Genomic DNA, 21735 nt, shown 5'->3' with positions numbered 1-21735 from the left:
ACATCTTGTACTTATTTTATACTTTTTGATTGCTAGACCACAAAATGTGAAACTTGAATTGATTGCTATGAATTTTCAGAGAAATATACAATATAAAGATTTTATTACTTTCATTATCAAAGCCAATTGTCTGATGATTAGAAGTTTTAGATAATTCATAATCTGCTTTTCCTTTATCCTTTTTTCCCCCCTTCCCTTTTCTAGGGGCAGCTTCATGACTTCTGGGTACCAGATTCTTAACAGGAGTTGCAGCAGCAAAAATATGAACCAAGAGCAATTCAATAAAAGCCTTTCCTAGAGAAATAGAAAGGATTACTACAAAATCCAGTGGAATGCTAAGAAAATGTGCTGATGTACCTACCACTTGAATATCTAGTGTGAACCTAGTAATGAAATTGCCATTTCTGAAGCAGATAGGAAATGCGATCTGTTTAAGGCAGTTGGCCTTTTTAAAGAGCAGAATCCTATAATGGGAGGAGTGGAAGCTGCCAATAAAGTTGCATGTCTCACCTGCCCCTATTAACTCCTCTGTTAAATTGTAAGCCAGTTGTCTTTTTTTTTTTTTGTATTTGTGGCACTTGGATAATCATAGAAAATACATAAGAAAGGGTTTGGACCAACTTGAGGAGTTGGACGTGGAAACCAAGACCAAGTTCCAGTTGAGTTTAACTTTCTCTTTTGGTTATTTTAAGATTCAAAGGGAAAGCTTACAACTGAGTTGAGTAACAAAAAGGATAAATCTGTTCTGTAACTCCTGTAAACTAGGGAGGTTTCAATTTATGTTTTTTCCTTCACTATTCAAGATTATAAATCTGTGACGTTTTTAAAATACATTTAAACATACAGTTGAGAAACAGAAGTTTGGTGTATTATCAGATCCCCTAAAGGGGAAGAGGTTAAGCTATAAAACAGTGGCTTTGTTTATATGCCAAAACATTCATACGTAGTTTGTTTTTAATTTCTTTCCAGTGCTTTTGTTTTAAAATACTGGTTAAATCTTAGAATCTTGGCTAAATCTTAGAATTCTGGCCCCTTGATAACCATATTACAGAAGTTTATACTGTAAAAGCTTAAAGATCTGGAGAAGTTTCCAAAAACCTATTTTCATGAGTATATCATCTTGGCAGAGACCTGGATGCTGTTTATTCTTTAGGACACTGCATGCGTGTGTCTGCACACGCGTGTGTGTGTGTGCTTGTATTTTAAAGTTGTTGCACTTGAAAACCACAGCTGCTCTAAATTCTTAAACACTGGAAAGCCACCCTTTGGTTTAAATGGTGGAAGGTTAGTAGAAGTGCACGTGCTGGTGTTAGCCCAAGGGCCCTTTGAAACCTTTGATAGTAATAGACTCTTACTAACTGAAAAATTCTTTTGTTGACTAAGTGTCACTTTTAGGAGGGTTTGTTTCTTAAAAGACAACGCCAGCCCTTTTTTTCCTTTCGGTATTGACTTGGATGACATTGCTCTCCTGAGCACTCTGTAGGTCTTCAGCTGTGGGGGGAAAGATGATCAGGGGGAGGGGATTGAACTTGATGTTTGTAGTTTGAGAGGGGGGAAAATAAATTTTGAAGAATAGCTTTCTACCTCTAAATTGAGGCTTAGTAGTAAAAACCATTTTATCTTAAATTTATCATTTAAAATAGCATCAGTAACTTTTGAGCCCATGTCAAGAATTGAGCAGTTAGAGATTGTATAGGAAAGACCTAAGTCCAGCTCCTGAGAACCCTGGCTGAATGAGGCTGCAAGAGTCAGACCAACAAAAGTTTTATTCTGTGTTGTTTACTGGTAAGAGTATTATTATCTTGATACTACCTCTCAAGGGTATTGTTAGAAAATGCCACTTATGGCTAATGAGATAGATACAAAGAGTTATATTTGACAGAAGCTTGAAACTCTGGCATCTATCTGCCCAACAATGGGGGCTTTTTCACTCTGTAATTTAATACTTTGTAGATACATTATTTGTGTGTAATTTTATAAGTGTTCATATTTTTCTCATTTTGCATTGTGTAAAGTGTACAAAATCTCAAAGTATAAAATACTGCTTATATTGCTTGTAATTACAGTGTGTAAATATTTTCTAATTGTGTACATTGATGCGGGGACAAGTGGGTTATTCAGGTTTTTTTTTAAGTGACCCTTTTGTATTGCAGTTTCAACAGATAACTGCCCATCAAATTTAAAACCACTTTGATAAATTTTTATTTAGCAGTTCCAATAAGAAAAATATCTATTTTTCATTCTCTTTCTCCATTAGAGAAGAATACTTCATCTGTCCCTTTAAAATGAGTGGCCAAACATCGGTTTGGGCCCTTGTATTTATGACTCTGGTTGATGTCTTCAATCTCCAGGTCATATTCCAGTCAGTATTTGCATTTGGGTTTTCATAAAAATGTTGTGATTCTCTTTTAGCACAAGTAGACCATGGTTTTTCTCCCAAATCAAGTATTATCCTTTTCCCTCTGTCCCCATGCTTTGTCTCCCTCCTGCTGTTGTCCACCCAGTGAATGGGACGGTAGTGGGGGAGAAAATGTTCATTGCACAGAGAATGTCAGGCCACTTTTGGGACTTGGCAAACAAAGCTTGCACTGAGTGGTGGTGTGTTTGGCAGTGTTACTGTGCCAAAACTCACCTTGTCTAATTTTCTGGATATGTATGGCACACTTATTACTATTGCAAGCTGAAAATTAAGGTACTTGTGTTTATGCTTTTGTGTGTAACTGTTTGCCTTTTCTAACCTGCTTTTCTTGTTATCCGAAAATATGATTCTATTAGTTAACATCATGTTAAGAGGCTCTCCATGCACAAAATGCATCTATGTAGCAGTAAAGTAACAGCATTTGTACATTTTCTGTCTATCTCCTGATGGCGGTAGTGCCTTTGTCACCTTTTGGAAGGTTGGCGTTTGTTTTTTGTTTTCAGATACAAGTTAGCTGGCTTTCGACTTCACAGAAATCTCCCCAGATGTAAAAGATAGAAAATGGCATGTTGTCATCCAGGCTCAGTTGGAGCATTTGCATTTTTATTTCTGTCAAGACAAGTATAGTTGGTGGGGACTGGCCAGTAATAATGTGTGGAGTCATTAAACCAAGAATAATTTTTAAATTTAAAAAAGTGAAAATTTAAGAGGTGACCCATCAACGAGGGACTGAGTTGGAGAATTAGGGAAGGACTGTCCTGATTTGTCTAAGGAGGCAAGATTGTGGGACAGGTGGCTGGGCATGTAGAGCATGGTCTGTGGTGGTTATTTCTTACCCATTAACAGTGTTGGCACCTCACTATCTGTGTGTTTGTTTCCCTTGGGCAGTCCTGTCAGCCAGTTAATCCACCAGCTCTTAGGCAGTTTACAAGTAAATGCAGATTTCCTTTTTTTTTTTTTAATTTTATACTAGATCTTGTTTAAAGTCCTATGAATGTATGTGTCTTATTAAAATGGCTTTTTCTCAATTTGAACATGTGTTTGGTAATATTTGTTTGGGAGTGGGGATGGTTAAGTATCTGGAAGGTCCTGTTTCTTCCCCTGCCCCATCTCCTGGTTTTTAAACTGCTTGCTTCCTTTCTTCCTTTTGCTTTGGATTCTCCAGTGTTTTAGCTTAATGTCTCCTGTTTCTATGTCTCCTGTTTCTGGAATCCATGAAGCCTTAGTTGTACACAGTTCACTTTATTATAACCCAATTAATAATTTGCTGTGTACTTTGCAGTCAGGAATTCAATTTTTTTTTTTTAATTAGGGAAGGGAAACAGGACTTTATTGGGGAACAGTGTGTACTTGTAGGACTTTTTCCAAGTCAAGTTGTTGTCCTTTCAGTCTTAGTTGTGGAGGGCGCAGCTCAGCTCCAGATCCAGTTGCAGTTGCTAGTTGCAGGGGGCGCAGCCCACCGTCCCTTGTGGGAGACGGGGAATTGAACTGGCAGCCTTGTGGTTGAGAGCCCACTGGCCCATGTGGGAATCGAACCGGCAGCCTTTGGAGTTAGGAACATATTGCTCTAACCGCCTGAGCCACCGGACCGGCCCCAGGAATTCAATTCTTACATTACCTCATTCACTCTGTTCATTCAACAACTGTTGAGTACCTGCTCTTGCTAGACACTCTTTTTAGGATTCAGTGAGGCTTCAGTAGTGAACCACACAAACAGCTCTCTTCAATGTCCCTTCTCGTATCCAGGCAAAAATACTTTGTTATTGGGCAAAAAGGACTAGAAAAGAATACCCTTGGCCTGGCCCTTTGTTCTCTAGCCCAGGGCCAAGAAAGGAGAAGCCATACAATGCAGAGGAAGGGCTTAGGATCACCTCCAACCTGCCAGGCAGATACAGCTCTGGATATGCCAGTTGGGAAGACAGGTTGACACCTCACAGGAGCAACTGTTCTTATGAACTCGTAGAAGGGACTGGGCATGGTTGCCAGAAGCCTCGGGTTCCAGAACCAGGCCAGTATTTCTCACTTATGACAGCCTAGTTAGGAGGGAGACCACCTGGGAGCACTTATCTCCGACAGGCAGGAATGACAGCCCAGTCAAAAGTAGAGACATTGCCTAAGAACTTACTGGGAGGCAGGCGGCACAGCCTGTGCAAGATAAGGGCCTTGCCCTTACCCTTAGTCCTGTCTTCAGATCCCAGATAAACCATACCAGCCGTTCGATTTGAGCAAGTTACTTCATCTATGAAAAAGAGTAAGAACGGTGTCCATCTGAGTTCGTGAGGACGAAATGAGCTGATAATGCATGGAAGTGCTAGCAAAGTGCCTGGTGTATAGGGAGAACACAATGCTAGCTGTTTATTTTCAGCTCTAATTTGAGGCTCTTCCTAGATAACAATTAAAATTGATCTTGAGGCACTTGGGGTTCACTGACATCTGAGCAAACCGTGTCTCTTAAAATTGTAGTATATGTGTGCTCTCTTCCTTCTGACAGAGCCCCCAGAGGCTTCTCTGTCCAGCTCTGTCTGCTAGTAAAAAATTAAGTTTGTGACTTTTTAAAACCCAGCATGCTAAAGCTGAGAAAGGGGTGGTGGGTGGTGATTCTCTAGCATGTGTAGACATGTCCTGATACTCCCTATTCCTTGCTAACCATTCCCCAGGCAGCAGTCAAGAGAGGGCAAGCCAGAAGGCCCAGCTTTGGGTCTGAGTCCAAGACGACTGGCTGCGAACAGTGAGACTACAGTGTTGTTGCACTGTGGTGACAGTCCCTACTGAAGAAGCATCTCAGCTGTAATGTGGCCAAAATAAAGATCACGCCACCTAAAGGGAGAATGCTGGGCAAACCAGAGGTGGAGATGGCAAAGCAGGAACAGAAGTGCTGCCACAGTGAACAGGAAGCAGAACAAATAAGCCCGAGTTCTTTTGCCTCAGGGAACCTCTGCTCAAGTTTCAGTAGTTCATACTTGCCCCCTTCACCTAGGATTCCTGCTATAGTAGGTCACTGCTCTGTGCAAAGCCTGGAGCCAAACGCTGGTGTGTAGGTGGCTGAGGACAACTATCACTGCGCTCAGCAACATTTGGGGAGAAGAGCTTGGCAAAAACAAAACCTACACTTGTGTCTGCTTGTGAAGTACGCCAGAAGGTTTTCAGGTGAGATCCTCTCACAGCCACTTCGTGAAGCAGCCAAGGGAGTAACTCGAAGGATGAGCAACAACCTGTTCAAAGAATGGCCTGCCTGTCCCAGAACACAAGTTCATGGCTAAGTGGGATTCATTTCTTGGTTTGATTTTGAGTCAGTATTCCCTTCATATTTTATCAGCTTGATTTGCACAGAGGAGTATTATCAATCAAAGGGGCTTCCTATAGCAAATTCCATTAATTGCCATCACATCTGATCATTTCATTAGGTTCAGAGATTGAAGTGGAAGGACAGCAGAGAGAAATGGCTTGTGGTCTGAATCTGTATTACCAGAGGTACTAAAGTAACTGCCCGACTACATTTTAGCAAGTGCCATGCTGGAACTCAGCGTACACATGTGTACAAAATGTGAAGTACACATTTTGTTCATTTGAAAATGTGTGTGGTCTGAGTCTGCCGTCAGAGCACCTTAGAGGAGAAAGGCTTGCCTCATAGAGTACAGGTAAATGGGATGCTGAACCTACCACCAAATCACTGGCCTACTTGCCATCTCTTGAGTTATCTAAAGCCGGCACTGTGAGTTCTGTGAGAACATGAGCTGGGTCCCTTAGCCCACCGGGCCCCCTGCAGTTTAACTTCTCTCCTGTCTGGTACTGTGAGACTAGCAGTCTTCCTGCCCTTCATCCACTGTCACCCCCAACCCACTTTGCCACAAGGATTGCAGATGTATTGTTCTTAGCCATGCCTTCCCAGTCTTCCCAGCTTGGACTTCCTTACTCACTCCATCAGCTCGTTCAGGATTTTCTTGTGTGGTATTTTCCATACTACTTGCTTGCTGCCTTTCCCCTATTTCCCACTATTTATCCGTGTCATCACATCAAACACACCTTCTTCTCTCATGCCTTTTCCCTTCTGTTTACTCCCCCAACACAAACCTGCACATTTCCACCTTTGCTCTGAAAATAACCCTCCAGGCTTACCCTGCTTTCCTCTTCTCAGGCTTTTCTAGTCCTGATTGTCCTCTCTGTAAAGATAAGAATAATTTCAAGGAAAAAGCCTGTTTTCCCATCTATAAAATGAGGCTACTAATCCTAGAATTTAAAAAATGAAGCTGGGCACTCTTTGTAAATGTGTGTCACATGCACTTTACGCATTTCTCTCCAGCTACCTCCCCCTCCACATACACCACACATCCTGTTTGCAGAGTGCGGAGGTAGGTGGAAGTGTGATGTGGGCTCTGCTGTCTAGCAGTCTGCACTCACACACAGCAGCCCAAACGGTGAGATTGGATATGATGAAGTGCCAAGCTAAGCTTTGGGGAATTCAGTAAAGAAACATGACGTGTCTTTCCCAGGGTCCTTTCAGTTAAATAATGACAGAGCCACTCAAATCTTGTTCCCCCTCTCTCAGGCCAGTGCTCATCTGTTTGTTCCCCCACCCTCTATCCCTCCAGAGTGCAGACTCCTAGGCACATGCAAGAGTCAGTTACCTATGTCCCCTGGCCCTCATCATTTTAGTCCTGCTCTTGGGCCCATATCAGCACTCATGGATGAGAGAGGATCAGGCCAGGTCATGGCTAGAGCTAGGATTTGAGTCAAACCATAACAGGATCTTTTATAGGCAGTGGGAAGGAGGCATGGCACGAGTTGAGGGGAAACTGCAGGGCTGAAGACGCGTGGGAGGACCGTCCTAGTCGGGGAGTTGATTCTGAGGGGGCTTCCTATTGCTGATGCGTCAGATGACTGAGCCTAGGAAGGACAGGATATTTTATTGCCGAGGCGGAGTTCACGGAAAGATCTGGAGCAAGAATGATGTGCAAGATGAGGGGGAAGGGAAGGCAGGTGTCTGAGTGACCCAGCCCCTAAGGAAGCGCACCTCGGGTACATCTAAGATTTTCTTTGAGTGGACAGGTTGTGGGTTATTCATCCAGAAAAAACAGCATTTTCTATGCACTTCTGGTCAAGCTGTTACTTCATCCCTCTGGGCCTGACCGTCTTCACCCACCCATTCCTCAGACTGAAGGACCAGGCCTTTGAGCTGAGAATCAAGACCCTGTTCTGTGTTCAGAGCTGCTCCAAAGCTTGGTTGGTCTTCACCTGATGTGTTCCTCTGCTCCCTAGGCAGAGAGCAGAAGGACAGCCCCTCGGGCCCTCGGAGAGTTTTAAGCCTCCAAAGGACAGGTTTGCACGTCCCTAGCAGTAGGAAACTCGGAGGAGTGTTAGGGCGAGAGGGGAGAGCAGGTGGGCTATAAGCCGTCGAGGAAACTCCAGGTGGTAAGGCCAACACCAGGGGGCGATACTCCGGCTGCTGCCCTTGGGGGCGGGGGACGCCAGATGCTTGGAGGCTGTGTGCCTAGGCCTTAACCCGTCTCTATTGTATAGGGCAGGGGGCGCGAAAGAAGAGAGCGGCGACCTTCAAGGCACCCCACCCTGTCGGCCCGCCTCCCTGTCCCGCCTTCCAGGCCCCCGCCCCACCCCCGGCTCCGCCTCCACCCCCGCCCCGCCTCCGGCCGCGGCCCCTTCCTCCCGCAGCTGGTGCTTTAGGGCCGCGGAGCAGCGCGTCGCCGTCTCTATGGCCCCGGGATCCGAACGCAAAGGTGAGAGCGGCAGAGAGAGCGGGCGGCGGTGGTGCCTGGGCCGGAGGGCGGAGGCCAGGCCTTCTCCACGTCCATTCCAACCCTTCAAGCTGGGCCAGGCCTGTCTCACCGCTAAGTCCCCCGGTCCCGCATAAAGGCTCGAAGGGGTGCGGGCCAGGCCTCGGGCCGCGCTGGGCGCAGACCCGCCACAGCGGAGTCGGGGACCAGAGCGGGGCGGGGGCCCGCGTGCCGAACAGTGTTCCTCCAGATCTGGGTCACGTCTCCTGGCGTCCGGCGGCATAGAAGGAGAGCTCGTCCTCGACCTGCAGCAGTAGAGACTGAGGTTAGACCTGAGGAAAGGATTGCACCGGAGAGCAGATGGTGGAGGAAGGAGATAGAGGGGGAGGGGCTCTCAGACACGGAGAGACCACCATCCTACTGGGCAGAGGGAGATACCGCCTGCACTAAGCAGATGGACATCTGGGATGAAGGTCAAGAGCCTGCTGATCCTACATTGATCTTGTTTGGGGGGGTGGTCTCCCCTCAGTAACCTCTGCCCTAGGATCTGCCTAGTGGGAAGGTGATCAGAGTTCAGGGGGCTGGCCCTTGGGAGGAACCCAAACTGGTGGAACTGGGGGTAGAGTGTGGGGTGTGGACTGGAGACCTTGAAGCCTTGTTGCCACTGGGAGGGGGGACAGCTCCGCCCCCCATTTAACCCCGCCCCCTCTCCCAACAGGTTAAGTGGGGGCTGAGAGCTAAGGCCCAACTTCCATATCTAGAACTGCAGTATACATGGAAGTAGAGGAATGCTAACTTAATGTTCCATTCCATCTTTTCTTTGCTAAAACTAGGGGCCTTCTGCCTGAGTTAGGTATTATACCTCTCCCTCCCTGGCAAAGTGGCCTTGACCCATGCACCCATCCCATTTGAGCATCTGAAGTCAGAAGCCTCCACCATCGCGCGCGCGCGCGCGCGCGCGTGTGTGCACACACACACACACACACACACACAGACACACACACACTTGGAATCTGGCCTTAGAATTGGGACATTCAGGAGGGAGGCGGGGTTCTGCTCTGCATCTCACCCTCAGTGGACACTGGCAGCCTGCAAGTCTGCAGTGAGAATTGGACCCCTGTATGTACATATTCTTGTCTCTGAGTAGATGTAGTTGTGTGTTTTGAGGACTGTGTGAACACACATGTACTTGACCCTTCTGGGAGCGTGACAGTGCCTGACCTACTGTATCAATCAGTTTGTGTGCATGTTCGTCCACATACATGTGTCTGTGCAGCACCCTCCTGTGAATAGGTGTACAATTCTTCATATGCACATGTGTGGGTTTATAACCGTCCTTGTCAACCTCTGAGGCTGTGTGACCTGCCGAATGAATGGGCATGTAATTAATACATGTAATGAATGGGCATGTGAGCTTACATGTGAACATGTATGAACACATGTGGCAGGCCCTTTATGTGAACACGTGTGCACAAACCTCCCTGTGAATGTGCGTGTTCATGACTCTGCTGTGAGTGCATGTGTTCACAGCCCTCCCGTGAATCTGCATGTGTGTGCTCCTGTGTGCATGCACACCACCCTCCTGTGGACACGTGACTCTTGTGTAAACCCGTGCAAGTGTGCCATGTACCATACTCTGAGTGGTTCCTCTGACCTGGGGTGTGTCTCTGCTGCCCAATCCTAGGGACGGGTCCTTCCTAGCCATAAGGCTCCCACTCCTTCTGCACTAAGCAAATAGGAGGCCCCAAAGGTAAACAGGTGTGCCTCCACAGTGAGGGGTGGAGCATGGGCAGTTTGCCTAGGGCCTCTTGCTGCCCCAGCCACTAAACCAGTAGCTGATGCCCTTTCTGTGGTCCAGGGACTTTCTTTCCACTCATATTCCATTCTCCCGCTCTGGGCTTTGCCCACTATAGTGGTGACCTTTACCTCTTGAATAAATGCTCCAAATTCCTGTTCTCCTTCTGGGCAGCTCCTAGTCCCTCCCCTCTCTTCAAGGCCACGTAGTTAATATTTGACCTGGAGGGGAGGGGAGAGGCCATTGACCCCTCTGGCATTGTCTGTGGGCACCGGATGAGATTGGGTGGGTCAGGCTTCTTCCACACCTAGCCCAACTCAGGAAGCCTTCAGGAGATGAGGCTTCAGAGATCAGGCCTGTTACAGGGCTCAGAGGAGGCCTGCCACCTACCTCCACCCCACCCCCAGCTGGTTGGCTTGAGGGAGGGTCCAGCTGTGGGAACAGTGTCCAAGATATGCCAGGGGAGGTGGCCAAGAGCTCAGGGACCCCATCGTTCACTTTTCCCATGTTGCTCATGTCTCCATTAACTGGCCTTTCACACTACAGCCTCCTGCACAGACATTACACCCGTGCAGCCAGTGGAGCCCAGGTACCCCCGCCCCCGATGCCTGTGAGTGCCTGTTTGCAGGCAGGGGCACATGCAGATGCCTAGCGAGAGGGTGCAGTACAGACTCGAATGGGCAGGGTGGAGATGTGCACCCCCTCAGAGAGGAATGCTGAGGAGGAGAAGTGTCTAATTAAAGAGAAATTCCAGAGGGAGCGCTCAGGCCAGGGAAAAGAAAAAACAAAGGAAAACAGGACAAAATAAACAAAGGCCCATTAAACATCTCTGCCCGGGCCTTCCTGCATAAGGCACCCCCGCAGGCAGCAAGGGCAGCTGCTGCAGCTGGGTCTCATTGTTGGGAGGAGAAGGCGGGTGTCCTCCCTGAGAACCTGACTCCACCAAGATGGAGGCCCAGCTAAGCTTCTGTCTTGGTCAGAGGAGGGCTACTACCTTGGGTTTGGGTTCGGGGGAATCTAGGGTCTTGTAAAGAGGATGAGTTCCACCCAACTTCCTACATGAGAATGACTGTGAGTGGATCCTGACATGGGAGCTCCGTGGATGCTGGGCCTCGTCCTTTCAGTCCCCCCTGACTTCTGGAAGTAATGTCATCTACCTGCCACCCACACAGAGATCAAAGGCCTTTTTTTCCTGTTTTTCCTTCAGAAACCGGATTTCAGAGAACGAGTACAGCCCTGCTGTCCGGGCAAGGTCACCCTATCAGTGAACTACAAGCCCTCTATGATCCCACAAATCCCTCTCACCATGGAGTTTCTATTTGATGCAAACAGATAACGTGTGATCCATCCTTCCCTCTGACCTTTTATCGGGGATTCCATGGCCGCACAACCCTGTGATTCCATGTTCCCCCAATTCCAGGACCCTCCCTGGCCCCATGACCCCTGACCTTCCAAGTGACCTGCCTGGACCTTGACCCCTGTGACTCTTCTCCCCATCATCCCCTTTACTCTGGCCCTGGCTCCCCCTGAGAATCTTGTTGGTCTGGGCGTCCCCAGGAAGATGTGGGGGCGGCTCTGGCCCCTCCTCCTGAGCTTCCTCACAGCAACTGCAGTCCCTGGACCCTCACTGCGGAGACCATCCAGAGAACTAGATGCCACCCCACGGATGACCATCCCCTACGAAGGTTAGACCCCCCCGCCCACCTCAAAAGGCAATAGGAACCAGGGCTGGGGGTGGGGAGGCAGTCCCAGATCTGGGCTCACAGCTCCCACTCTCCCCAGAGCTCTCTGGGATCCGGCGCTTCAAGGGCCCAGCCCAGAACTACTCAACACTGCTGCTGGAGGAGGCCTCGGCAAGGCTGCTGGTGGGAGCCCGCGGCGCCCTGTTCTCTCTCAGTGCCCAGGACATAGGAGATGGGGCTCACAAAGAGGTCAGCCCCTGGAAACTAGACCTCCCAGATGGTCTCCAGCTTCATCCAGCTCCCCAGGACCTCAACTTTCTAGAAACCCTGCCAGCCTTCCATAGCCCCCGGTCAGACAATGCTGCCCTTGCCAGCCCAGGTCTCCCTTACATCCCATGTTCCTCCTGAAACTTACGCCCACCCCAATTTCCCCAGCTCCCTGGGGTCCTATCACCTGGTCCCACAGGTAATGGGGAGAGGCAAGGGAATTGGGGTCATCGCATCATCCTTTCTCCCCTTTCCCCCTCTCCAGATCCACTGGGAGGCCTCCCCAGAGATGCAAAGCAAATGTCATCAGAAAGGGAAAAACAATCAGGTATGTGGTCTGCCCTGTCCCCAGGTCCTTTCCTCCTTCTCCTCAATGGGAGATGTCAGGGTTGGTGGGAACACAGACAGAGAGGTAACGGTCCACCTGTCAATTGCAGCAACCACAATAAGCATTGTAAGTGCTAGTAGAGAGGCAAGCCCCCGGCGCACTTCTTTTTTTAAAACAAACTTTTATTTATTTTAAGTGTGTTTTTCCAGGACCCATCAGCTCCAAGTCAAGTAGTTGTTTCAATCTAATTGTGGAGGGCGCAGCTCACAGTGGCCCATGTGGGGATCCAACGGCAACCTTGTTAAGAGCACCGCGCTCTAACCAACTGAGCTAAAGAGCCTCCCCCAGGTGCAGCACTTCTAATCCAAATATCTGGTGACCTATTAGCTTGGTCTGTGATGGCATCTTAATGTCCTCTGGGCTTCCCAATAATAATCATAACAATAAGTAATCTCTAGGAAGTGCATCTTAGTCTCTAGTAAGTGACTTAGCTATTATCACCTGATCTTAAATAACCCTATGAAATAGTATTATCCTCCATTTTCGATAGAAGGAAAATGAGGTTTTGGTCAAGGAATAGCTCAAGTAGCCAGTATTCCATGGAGGGGCGTTGGTGAAGTGTCAGCCCTTTCTAGCTAAAGAACAGGGTGTCTGCAGGGGTCTCACGTCTAGTTGTGTAACAGATCCTTCCGGAGAGCTTTCTAAAAATACACATTCCCAACGTCCACCAGCCCAGGGATTCTGATTCAGTGACTCAGGGGTGGTGCTGGGACAGCTGTGTTTAAAGAGGCGCCTCTAGGAGCTTCCAACAAAGGATGCTTCCTGGGGCAGCATGGGAAACAAACGGGGCTGGTGGGGCAGGTGGAGCCCAGGTCATGAAGGGCTGTAAATGCCCAGCTGGGGGTTTGGGTTTTATTCTGTGACCATGGGCACCCTCACCATTTGATTAAACTTTAGAGACTCTCAAACTTTAATGTGCGGGTGACTCACCTTGGTATATTATAAATACAGATGCTAATTCAGTGGGTCTGGGAGGGACCCGAGATTCTGCAGTTCTAATAAGCTTCCAAGTGACACTGCTGATCCCTGGAGCACACTTTGGGTAGAGAGAACATTTCCCAAAGCATGTCTTGAGGAGCATTAATTTTCAAAAGGGGTTTAATGGTCAGATGAGTTTGAAAAATGCTGCACACATTTCAATCCCACAATGCCCAGCAACACCCTTACGGCTCTGAGAAGTCCCCAGTAAAAGTAGGTTTCACCTATGGTTTCCAACTTATTTAACCACAGAATTCCTCCTTCCTCTCCCCTTTGTTAAATATAAACTTCTTGGGGAAACACGGCTGTAGGAATATTTATTCAGCCCCAGGCACTAGATGAATTAGAATGGAGTGAGTCTGGAGGCAAGAAAGGTACTGGGAGGTTGGGGACGTCATATGGGTCAAAGGAGGGAGGCCTGAGCAGGCTGGTGGAGAGCAAGGATGGATGCCAAAGTACTGCATGCGGCGAAGGAGCGGGATAAGACAGACACCTACGTGGATTCCAACCCTGGGTAACACGCAGGAGGAGGAATCACTAACAAGGCAAAGAAGTCAAGAGAGCAGCAGCTTAAGGCACTTGATGGGCAGAGAAGGCCAGTGTGGCTGGAGAAGGGTGGATGAGACCAGAGAAAGGGGCAGGGCCAGGAGCATGAGGGACCCTATGTTCAGGACTCTGATGAGCCACTGAAGGGTTTTTTAATACAGCCGTGACATGATCTGGTTTACATTTTTTTAAATATGCTTTGAAAAGTGGGCTGCAAGAGTGTGCTGATTGGTAGACTATCTCTGGAGGGAAACTTCAGACAATGGCAATAGCAGTCTTCTTTGAAGGCAACAGGGATAAAAAGGAGACTGTTTACAACATATCCCTTTGTACCTTTTGAACTGTACACTGCATATACTCGTCATTGATTGAATAAATAAGCCGTTTTCATAGAGTGGTGGAGGATTGGGAGAGCTGTCAGGTGGTCACTGCAGTTCAGGCAAGTGGTGATGGTGGTAATTTAAACTCGAGTGGGGGCAGTGGAGGGGAAGTGGGCCAGGTCAAGAGACATCGGACAAAGACTTAATCAGGGAGCGGGTCTGAATGTGGGGGTGGGATGGGAAGCAGCAGGGATGACTCCTGGTTTCTGGACTGAGTAATAGGATGCAAAGATGGAGAGGTGGGGATGACTGGATGAACAGGTTTAGGAGGGCAGATGCAGGTTAGGGAGGACAGATGAGCTTGCTTTCTGACCAGGTGAGTTTGTTGTGTCTGTGGGACATCAGATGGAGAGAAGGCTGGAGCGTGGCAATAGATTTGGTAGTGTCACCCCAAAGGGGGTGTGGGAGCTCCAGGAGTGGGAGACGTTGCTGATAAGGAGATGTGAGAGAAGCATTTTAGGATGGTGAGGGTCTGGGAGCCTCTGGCCTGGGGGTGCAGGAGATGCAGAAGCTGACAGAGTGAATCAGGTAATCCAAGAGATAGAAGAGTCGTGCCATCGGGAGGTCAAAGGACAGTGAGCTCCAGGGAATATTCTGTGTTCTGGGCAGTGAGAACGCCCACTGGGACCTTGGAAAGAACTATGTGTCCTGTGGGTAGGGTAAGAGCCAGACTATGAAGCTGGACTATGAAGAGGCCTCCTTCTGGAGCTCACAGCCCTCCCCCACCTATCCCACAGACCGAGTGTTTCAACCACGTGCGATTCCTACAAAGGCTCAATGCCACCCACCTCTATGCATGTGGGACTCACGCCTTCCAGCCCCTCTGTGCAGCCATTGTGAGTATGCCTGCCCCAGCCCTAACCGCTGGTCCCTGCCACCAGACTGCTCTGACCTTGGGCCCCAACCCCTGCCTGTCCTGGGAACCACTGACTTCTGGACTCTCCATTCCTGCAGGATGCTGAGGCCTTCACCTTGCCAAGCAGCTTCGAGGAGGGGAAGGAGAAGTGTCCTTACGACCCAGCCCGTGGCTTCACAGGTCTCATCATCGGTGAGCGTGCCCTCCTTGCCACCCAGCCTATCCACAAGTATGCAGTTTGTGGGACATGGATGTCATTGCCAGGACTTGCCCCCCATGTGTGTTATGTGCCTTGTTGTGTGTGACATGTCTCGTGCCTGGCACCTCCTCCCCCAGATGGAGGCCTCTACACAGCCACACGGTATGAGTTCCGGAGCATTCCCGACATCCGCCGGAGCCGCCACCCACACTCCCTGAGGACGGAGGAGGCACCCATGCACTGGCTCAATGGTTAGGACGATGAGGCACAGGATGGTGGGGGGCAGGGCACTATTGCTTCATCTTTACTCCCTTGGGCAGTTGACCATCCTATCCCCAAATCCCCAGGTGAGCCTGCCTCTTCCTGTGTGTTGTTGAGTGAGGGGTGGGGGATGGGGAGAAAGCCCCAGCCTGGCTCAGAAGTCACCTGAACTGCCCCACCCAGATGCTGAGTTTGTGTTCTCCGTCCTGGTGCGGGAGAGCAAGGCCAGTGCGGTGGGTGACGATGACAAGGTTTACTACTTCTTCACGGAGCGTGCCGCTGAGGAGGGTTCTGGCAGCTTTGCTCAGAGCCGCAGCAGCCACCGAGTGGCCCGTGTGGCCCGTGTGTGCAAGGTGAGTAGGACTGAGGCTGGGCCAAGGGTGTCGAGACTGAACCGCTGACCCTGGCCCCTGACCCCCTGCCCCTACCTCCCCAGGGTGACCTGGGAGGGAGGAAGATCCTGCAGAAGAAGTGGACCTCCTTCTTAAAGGCGCGTCTCATCTGCCACATTCCACAGTATGAGACACTGCGTGGTGTCTGCAGCCTGGAAACGGACACCTCGGCCCGCACGCACTTCTATGCAGCCTTCACGCTGACCACACAGTGGTCAGTGCAGGGACAGTGGGGAGGCAAGGAACAGGGGGCTAGCATAGGGGCTGGAGCAGAGGTCAATGAGGATGAGGCAAGATCCATAGTTGGGAGGGCAGGCTGCAGAGAGGATTTCAGGCACATCTAGCTGGGCACATCCATGGGGCTGGCGGCCACAGTGGCCTACTGACCTCAGGAGACCCTGTGGGCCCGGAGCTGGGGTTGATCAGGGTAACAGTGGGCTCCAGGCTGAGCGGGTAGTGGGGGCAGGCTCCACTCAGTGTGATTCAGCCCTCTCTCCGATGTCTTATCCCTAGGAAGACCCTGGAGGCCTCAGCCATCTGCCGCTACGACCTGACGGAGGTGCAGGCTGTCTTTGCAGGCCCCTACATGGAATACCAGGATGGTGCCCGGCGCTGGGGCCGCTATGAGGGCGAGGTGCCGGAACCCCGGCCTGGCTCGGTGAGTGCCCAGGCCTGGGGTCAGTGCTGAGTAGACAGAAGCCCTGGGAGGGGTAGTAGGACCCTTGTGGGGAGTCCTGAGGTTCACCACCCCTGTCCCCTACCCCAGTGCATCACAGATTCATTGCGCAGCCGAGGCTACAACTCATCCCAGGACTTGCCATCGCTGGTCCTGGACTTTGTCAAGTTGCACCCACTGATGGCTCGGCCCGTGGTGCCAACACGTGGACGGCCCCTGCTGCTCAAGCGCAGCGTGCGCTACACACACCTCACAGGGACACCTGTCACCACGCCTGCTGGACTCACCTATGACCTGCTCTTTCTGGGCACAGGTGCTTCTGACCCCTGGCTTAAGCCCTCTGGTGACTGCTGACCTGTCCTTAATCCCTATTGAGCTCTAGCCCCCTGGATGACCCTTGATCACAAAACCCTGGTCACCACTGATGTTGATTCTTCAATGAACATTGACGACTGGCCCCTATGACCACTGGCTCTCGGTGACTGTTGACTCCTTTCACCAACCACAGCTGACATCTGACCTCAGTCACAATGCTGTGAACCCAGTAATTCCTGCCATGACAAGCCCAGAGTTGCCAATGTCCTGAGGTCCCACTACTTCTGGCTGATTCCTGTCCCTGACCTTATGACTCCAAAACCGGTCCCATTAGGCTATTACAGGGGCCAAGAGCAAGTTCATTGCTGGGGTCTGACCCTCTGCCCTATCCATACTAGCTGATGGCTGGATCCACAAAGCTGTCGTCCTAGGCTCTGGGATGCACATTATCGAAGAGATACAAGTGTTCAAGGAACCCCAGTCTATGGAGAATCTGGTCATCTCTCCAATGCAGGTAGCCCCTGACTCATGACCTTCAATATGGTCTTGCCGGAACACGGGGAGGGAGTTGGGGAGGCTGGGCAGTGGCTGTGTGTGTGTGTGTAAGTGGGAGTGGGGCTGTTGCTGACCAGCTGTCCTCTCTGGCTCCCAGCATAGCCTCTATGTGGGGGCTCCTAGTGGCGTCATCCAGCTACCACTGTCCAGCTGCTCCCGCTATCGCTCTTGCTACGACTGCATCCTGGCCCGAGACCCCTACTGCGGCTGGGACCCCAGCACCCATGCTTGCATGGAGGCCACCACTATAGCCAACAGGTCCCAGGGTAGCTGGTGGAAGGTGGAAGGGGGTGTGAGAGACCCATGTGCCCAGGGATCAGGGCCTGAAGGGAGGAGGAAGGCCCGCCAGCTGTAGGGGAGTGGCTGCCGGTAGTTGGTATCAGCCCTATTTCCCTTCCACTGGGGAAACTGAAGCCCAGTCCCTCTTGTTCATGAGTCCTGATGTTCCATCTCCAGGACAGCACTGATACAGGACATAGAGAGAGGAAACCGAGGCTGTGAGGGCAACAGGGACACAGGTAAGTGACATTCATGGACGTGTGAGGGTCCAGCTGCACAGCTTGTCTTCTTTACCATTTACTGTCATTTGTTTGCACATGTATGTATCTGAATGGCTATATGTGTGTACTTTCAGAGTCTGGCAGAGTACGTGCTCAACAAACATGTGTTGCCCAAAAGAATTATAAATAAGGAAACAGGCTCAAGATGTGAAGTTTCTTGTCTGGAGCTTAAAGCCAAGTTGGAGGTGGAGGGCTAGCAATCACATGATCGCACAATGAATTATAATTATTTTCTTTGGTTTTCGTTACAAAAGGAAAAATTATGAGTATGACAAGGGTTTGAAGGATAATGGGTACTGCCCCAAGGACGATCAGATGACTGCACTGGTATCTGAAGGAAAAGTTAGTCATCATAGCTAATGTGTACTGAGTACTCACTGTGTGTCAGGCACTCATCAAACACTCACGTGCAGTGGCTCATTCATTCTCACAGCTTGCCTATGAGAGGTGCCATTACCGTCATCCCCATAAGGGGCAACCTCTCTGAGGCACAGGTAGAGTAAGTAAACGGCCCAAAGTTAATCAGCTGTGAAGCAGCAGGGTCAGAATTGGAACCTGCCTCCATGCAGTCGGACTGGAGTTTGTGCTTTTGATCACTGCTATGTTCTCTCCCCCCAAGTTAACCAGGCAAGTGGCAGTGGGGACATGGGGAGAGAGGGATGACACACAAGCAGAAGGAACAGCAGGCAGAGCAAGTTTCGTGTTTGAGCAACAGGAGGCTGGAGAAGTGGGCAGGGCCCATGCTAAGGCAGGGGAGTGGCGTGATCAGCTGTTTTTAAAAGGTCACGCTGCTGCTGCCTGGGGAACAGATTAGATGGGGACCAGAGTGGGCCAGCAGTTCGGGGAGGAGAGAAGTCAATCTGAGATAGATTCCGGGAGCAGAATCTTGGTGAGGGTTAGATACAAAGGTAAGGGGGAGACAGAGAGGCAAGGGAGACTCCCAGGTTTCTGATTTCAGGTGGTGACGTTCATGCTGATGACAATTCATGGTGATGAAAAGAACTAGTGTAGTTTGAGAGGGAAGCTTTGGCTTTGGTTCCTGCGACATGTCCAAGAGACCTCATGGTGATGCCCAGCATGTAGAAGATACTCAATTCTGATGCTCAGGAGAGAACTCTGTGCTGGAGGTAGAGGTTAGGCAGCATTGGCAGATGGCAGGAATTGAAACAACAGGGAAGGGCCAATGTGAACCTGCTGTGGGAGCGTAAGTGCAGAGCTTGGCCAAGTGTCCAAATTCCGTGCTTGGTGCTAGGGATACAACAGGGAATCATCTGGCTTGCCATCGCCAATGCCCTCCCTGGAATAGGTAAGCATTGTGTGCTCCTCCTGTCCTCCACTCCCTCCAGGGCCACCACCACCAGTGAAGACCCGCTCTGTGCTCCGGGGTGATGATGTCCTCCTGCCCTGTGACCAGCCATCCAACCTAGCCCGGGCCTTGTGGCTGCTCAATGGGAGCCTGGGCCTGAGCGATGGGAGGGATGGCTACCGTGTGGGCGTGGATGGGTTGCTAGTGACAGACACACAGCCTGAGCACAGTGGCAACTATGGCTGCTACGCTGAGGAGAACGGCCTCCGCACCCTGCTGGCCTCCTACAGCCTCACAGTGCGGCCAGCCACCCCTGCGCCGGCTCCACAAGCCCCTGCCATGCCTGGGGCACAACTGGCACCTGATGTGAGGCTGCTCTATGTGCTAGCCATCGCTGCACTTGGTGGCCTCTGCCTCATCCTGGCTTCTTCCCTCCTCTATGTGGCCTGTCTTCGGGGAGGCAGACGAGGGCACCGACGGAAATACTCACTGGGTCGGGCTGGCAGGGCAGGGGGCTCTGCTGTCCAGCTACAGACAATCTCAGGCCAATGTCCCGGAGAGGAAGATGAGGGTGACGATGGGGAGGGAGCTGGGGGCCTGGAGAGCGGCTGTCTCCAGATCATCCCTGGGGAAGGAGCCCCAGCCCCACCGCCTCCGCCACCCCCACCGCCACCGGCTGAGCTGACCAATGGGCTGGTGGCGCTGCCCAGCCGGCTGCGCAGGATGAATGGCAGTAGCTACGTGCTCCTGAGGCAGAGCAATAACGGAGTGCCAGTGGGGCCCTGCTCCTTCGCTGAGGAGCTCAGCCGCATCCTGGAGAAGAGGAAACACACACAGCTTGTAGAGCACCTGGATGAGAGCTCTGTCTGAGCCCAGCCTCCCAGGACAAATGCTCTTCCAAGCCAGCCGTCTACCCCAGGCTGGGCTGCTGCTTCCCCAACACAGACACCCTACCTTCACCCCAACTCCAGGCCCTTCTCCCAACTTTTTCGTGTCCCTGTAGGGCTGGCCAGAGTCAGGCCCAGCCAAAGCCCCTCCTCAGTCTCCACAGACCCATCTGTGAGCAGCCCAGGCCAACCGGTGCTCCTCAAGGTAGGTGGTCCCACAGGTTCTGCAGCCCCAGTTCCTGTCCCCGTCCTCCTGCCCCATCTGTCTGCTCAAACCCTTCCTCTTTCTCCCAGGCAGGACTCTGCAGGTCCAGATGGCCTCAACGTCACCACCCTCTGCATGGCCCTATGTGCTGGATGGTCCTCATCCCACACCTGTCAGCCACCAGAGCCATCTGAGCCCTGCGCACATGCACACGTGCACACGGAAGAATGTCTATCAGCTGGGCTGCAGGGCCTCCACCCTCCCTCAACCCCCTTCTGGTACATTCTTGTTTCATCTCTTCTTCTGGACTCCAGGTGCCCTCCCAGTTGCCACATCCCATCCTATCTAGTCCTCTCACCTAGTCCCAGCCCCATGTGGTGCCCTTTGTGGCTAGAGCTTAGGAACAGGCCAGTCTGGGGAGGTAAGACCATCATTCCCCTCTTCTCCCTTAATGTGCAGCCCTTATGAGTCAGCCCCACCCCCCACCCCCTTGGTCACTCTTGAGAGTGACAGAAACAGAGTTCCAGGCATGTCCCTTTCTCTCATACGTGTGCTTACATTTCCACTCACATGCACCTTCTGAGCCTCCCCTTGCTGCCTCGGACCTGTGTCTGTCGGATTTGGTCCATGGACATTTCAGAGGGAGAGTCCTCTCCCGTTTAGCTGTCCTTGAAGACACTTCCCTAGGACGGGTCACTGACACTGCACTCAATGAGCCAGCTTCCCTTTTGGGGACCAAGCATTTGCTATCCCTCGACCAGAGCAGGGGGAGGAGAGATCTGATGTTTCCACCTGGCACATGAAGCCCGTTCTAGGAACTATGCAAAGGGCAGAGGCTGGGATGCTTGGCTCCCACCCCTGTCCTACCTCACCGGGGCACTTTCAGAGTCCAGGGGCCTCTGAAGTCTCCAGGCCCATATGGGACAATCAAATCCTGACTGAGCTCCCCGATTCCCCTTGGGTGAGGATGACTGTTATTTTTGTAGCTGAGAACGTGGAATCCCACGGATTTTTACTGCCCTTCACCCATCCTCTCCACCTCCACCCACAATGAATGTATTTATTGTGCGAACAGCTACATTTCTTTAGGAATGCCCCCACTCACCACCCTGGTGGGTGGAACAGGCATGTGAGAGAGTGGGGAGCCTGGGCTCAGCTCCTCCACCCCGTTGGTTAATAAACAGTCTCTTTTCCCCACAGCTACGAGTAGTCTGCTTGATCTAAACTGGCCTTCCCCTGAGCACCAGGGGACAGGCTCTGAGCCTACAGTGAAGGTGCTGCAGAGTTGACTGCTCCCCATACAAACCATTTGCAGAGGAAATTGGGATCCTCAGCTACT

The 21735-nt window shown here is 50.9% G+C and overlaps 2 protein-coding genes and 1 long non-coding RNA gene across 7 annotated transcripts in view; 2 read left to right on the top strand and 1 right to left on the bottom strand.

Annotated features, from left to right (window-relative positions):
• The window catches only part of SLF2 (SMC5-SMC6 complex localization factor 2), a 38925-nt gene extending 35475 nt beyond the window's left edge, over positions 1-3450 (top strand). For 2 of the 3 annotated variants that reach the window (XM_033130593.1, XM_033130594.1), the window contains one exon: positions 205-3450. In XM_033130593.1, the coding sequence (XP_032986484.1) occupies positions 205-240 (36 nt within the window). In that variant the 3' untranslated portion in view covers positions 241-3450. The remainder of the gene's footprint in view (positions 1-204) is intronic. The other variant, XM_033130592.1, reaches the window with a different exon arrangement.
• A 3693-nt stretch (positions 3451-7143) lies between these two features.
• Positions 7144-7912, bottom strand: LOC117035810 (uncharacterized). Its single transcript, XR_004425271.1, has 2 exons — positions 7431-7912; positions 7144-7303 (listed from the first exon to the last, which is right to left on the bottom strand). It is a non-coding gene; the product is annotated as an uncharacterized LOC117035810 (long non-coding RNA).
• A 129-nt stretch (positions 7913-8041) lies between these two features.
• Positions 8042-21595, top strand: SEMA4G (semaphorin 4G). Of its 3 annotated transcripts, none has more exons than XM_033129847.1 (16): positions 8042-8151; positions 11151-11628; positions 11726-11874; positions 12158-12220; positions 14922-15020; positions 15139-15232; positions 15377-15490; positions 15684-15853; positions 15937-16106; positions 16406-16550; positions 16659-16881; positions 17282-17397; positions 17536-17696; positions 17895-17956; positions 19345-20396; positions 20486-21595. In XM_033129847.1, the coding sequence occupies exons 2-15, from the start codon at positions 11505-11507 to the stop codon at positions 20172-20174; spliced, it is 2520 nt and encodes an 839-aa protein (XP_032985738.1). In that variant the 5' UTR covers positions 8042-8151; positions 11151-11504; the 3' UTR covers positions 20175-20396; positions 20486-21595. The 3 variants fall into 3 exon arrangements, with proteins under 3 accessions (XP_032985738.1, XP_032985740.1, XP_032985739.1); XM_033129849.1 differs by having other exon boundaries at positions 8049-8151; positions 11501-11628; XM_033129848.1 differs by lacking the exon at positions 8042-8151 and adding an exon at positions 8160-8473.
• Positions 21596-21735: the final 140 nt, after the last annotated feature.

The sequence above is a fragment of the Rhinolophus ferrumequinum genome, chromosome 16, assembly GCF_004115265.2.
Source record: "Rhinolophus ferrumequinum isolate MPI-CBG mRhiFer1 chromosome 16, mRhiFer1_v1.p, whole genome shotgun sequence".
NCBI lineage: Eukaryota > Metazoa > Chordata > Mammalia > Chiroptera > Rhinolophidae > Rhinolophus > Rhinolophus ferrumequinum.
This window is presented reverse-complemented; position numbering and strand designations above follow the sequence as displayed.

Coding starts and splice junctions, on each gene's coding strand:
- SEMA4G (XM_033129847.1), top strand. CDS start 11,505: ATGTGGGGGCGGCTCTGGCCCCTCCTCCTGAGCTTCCTCACAGCAACT. Junction 11,629..11,725: donor GATGACCATCCCCTACGAAG/GTTAGACCCCCC, acceptor CACTCTCCCCAG/AGCTCTCTGGGATCCGGCGC. Junction 15,854..15,936: donor GTGTGGCCCGTGTGTGCAAG/GTGAGTAGGACT, acceptor CTACCTCCCCAG/GGTGACCTGGGAGGGAGGAA.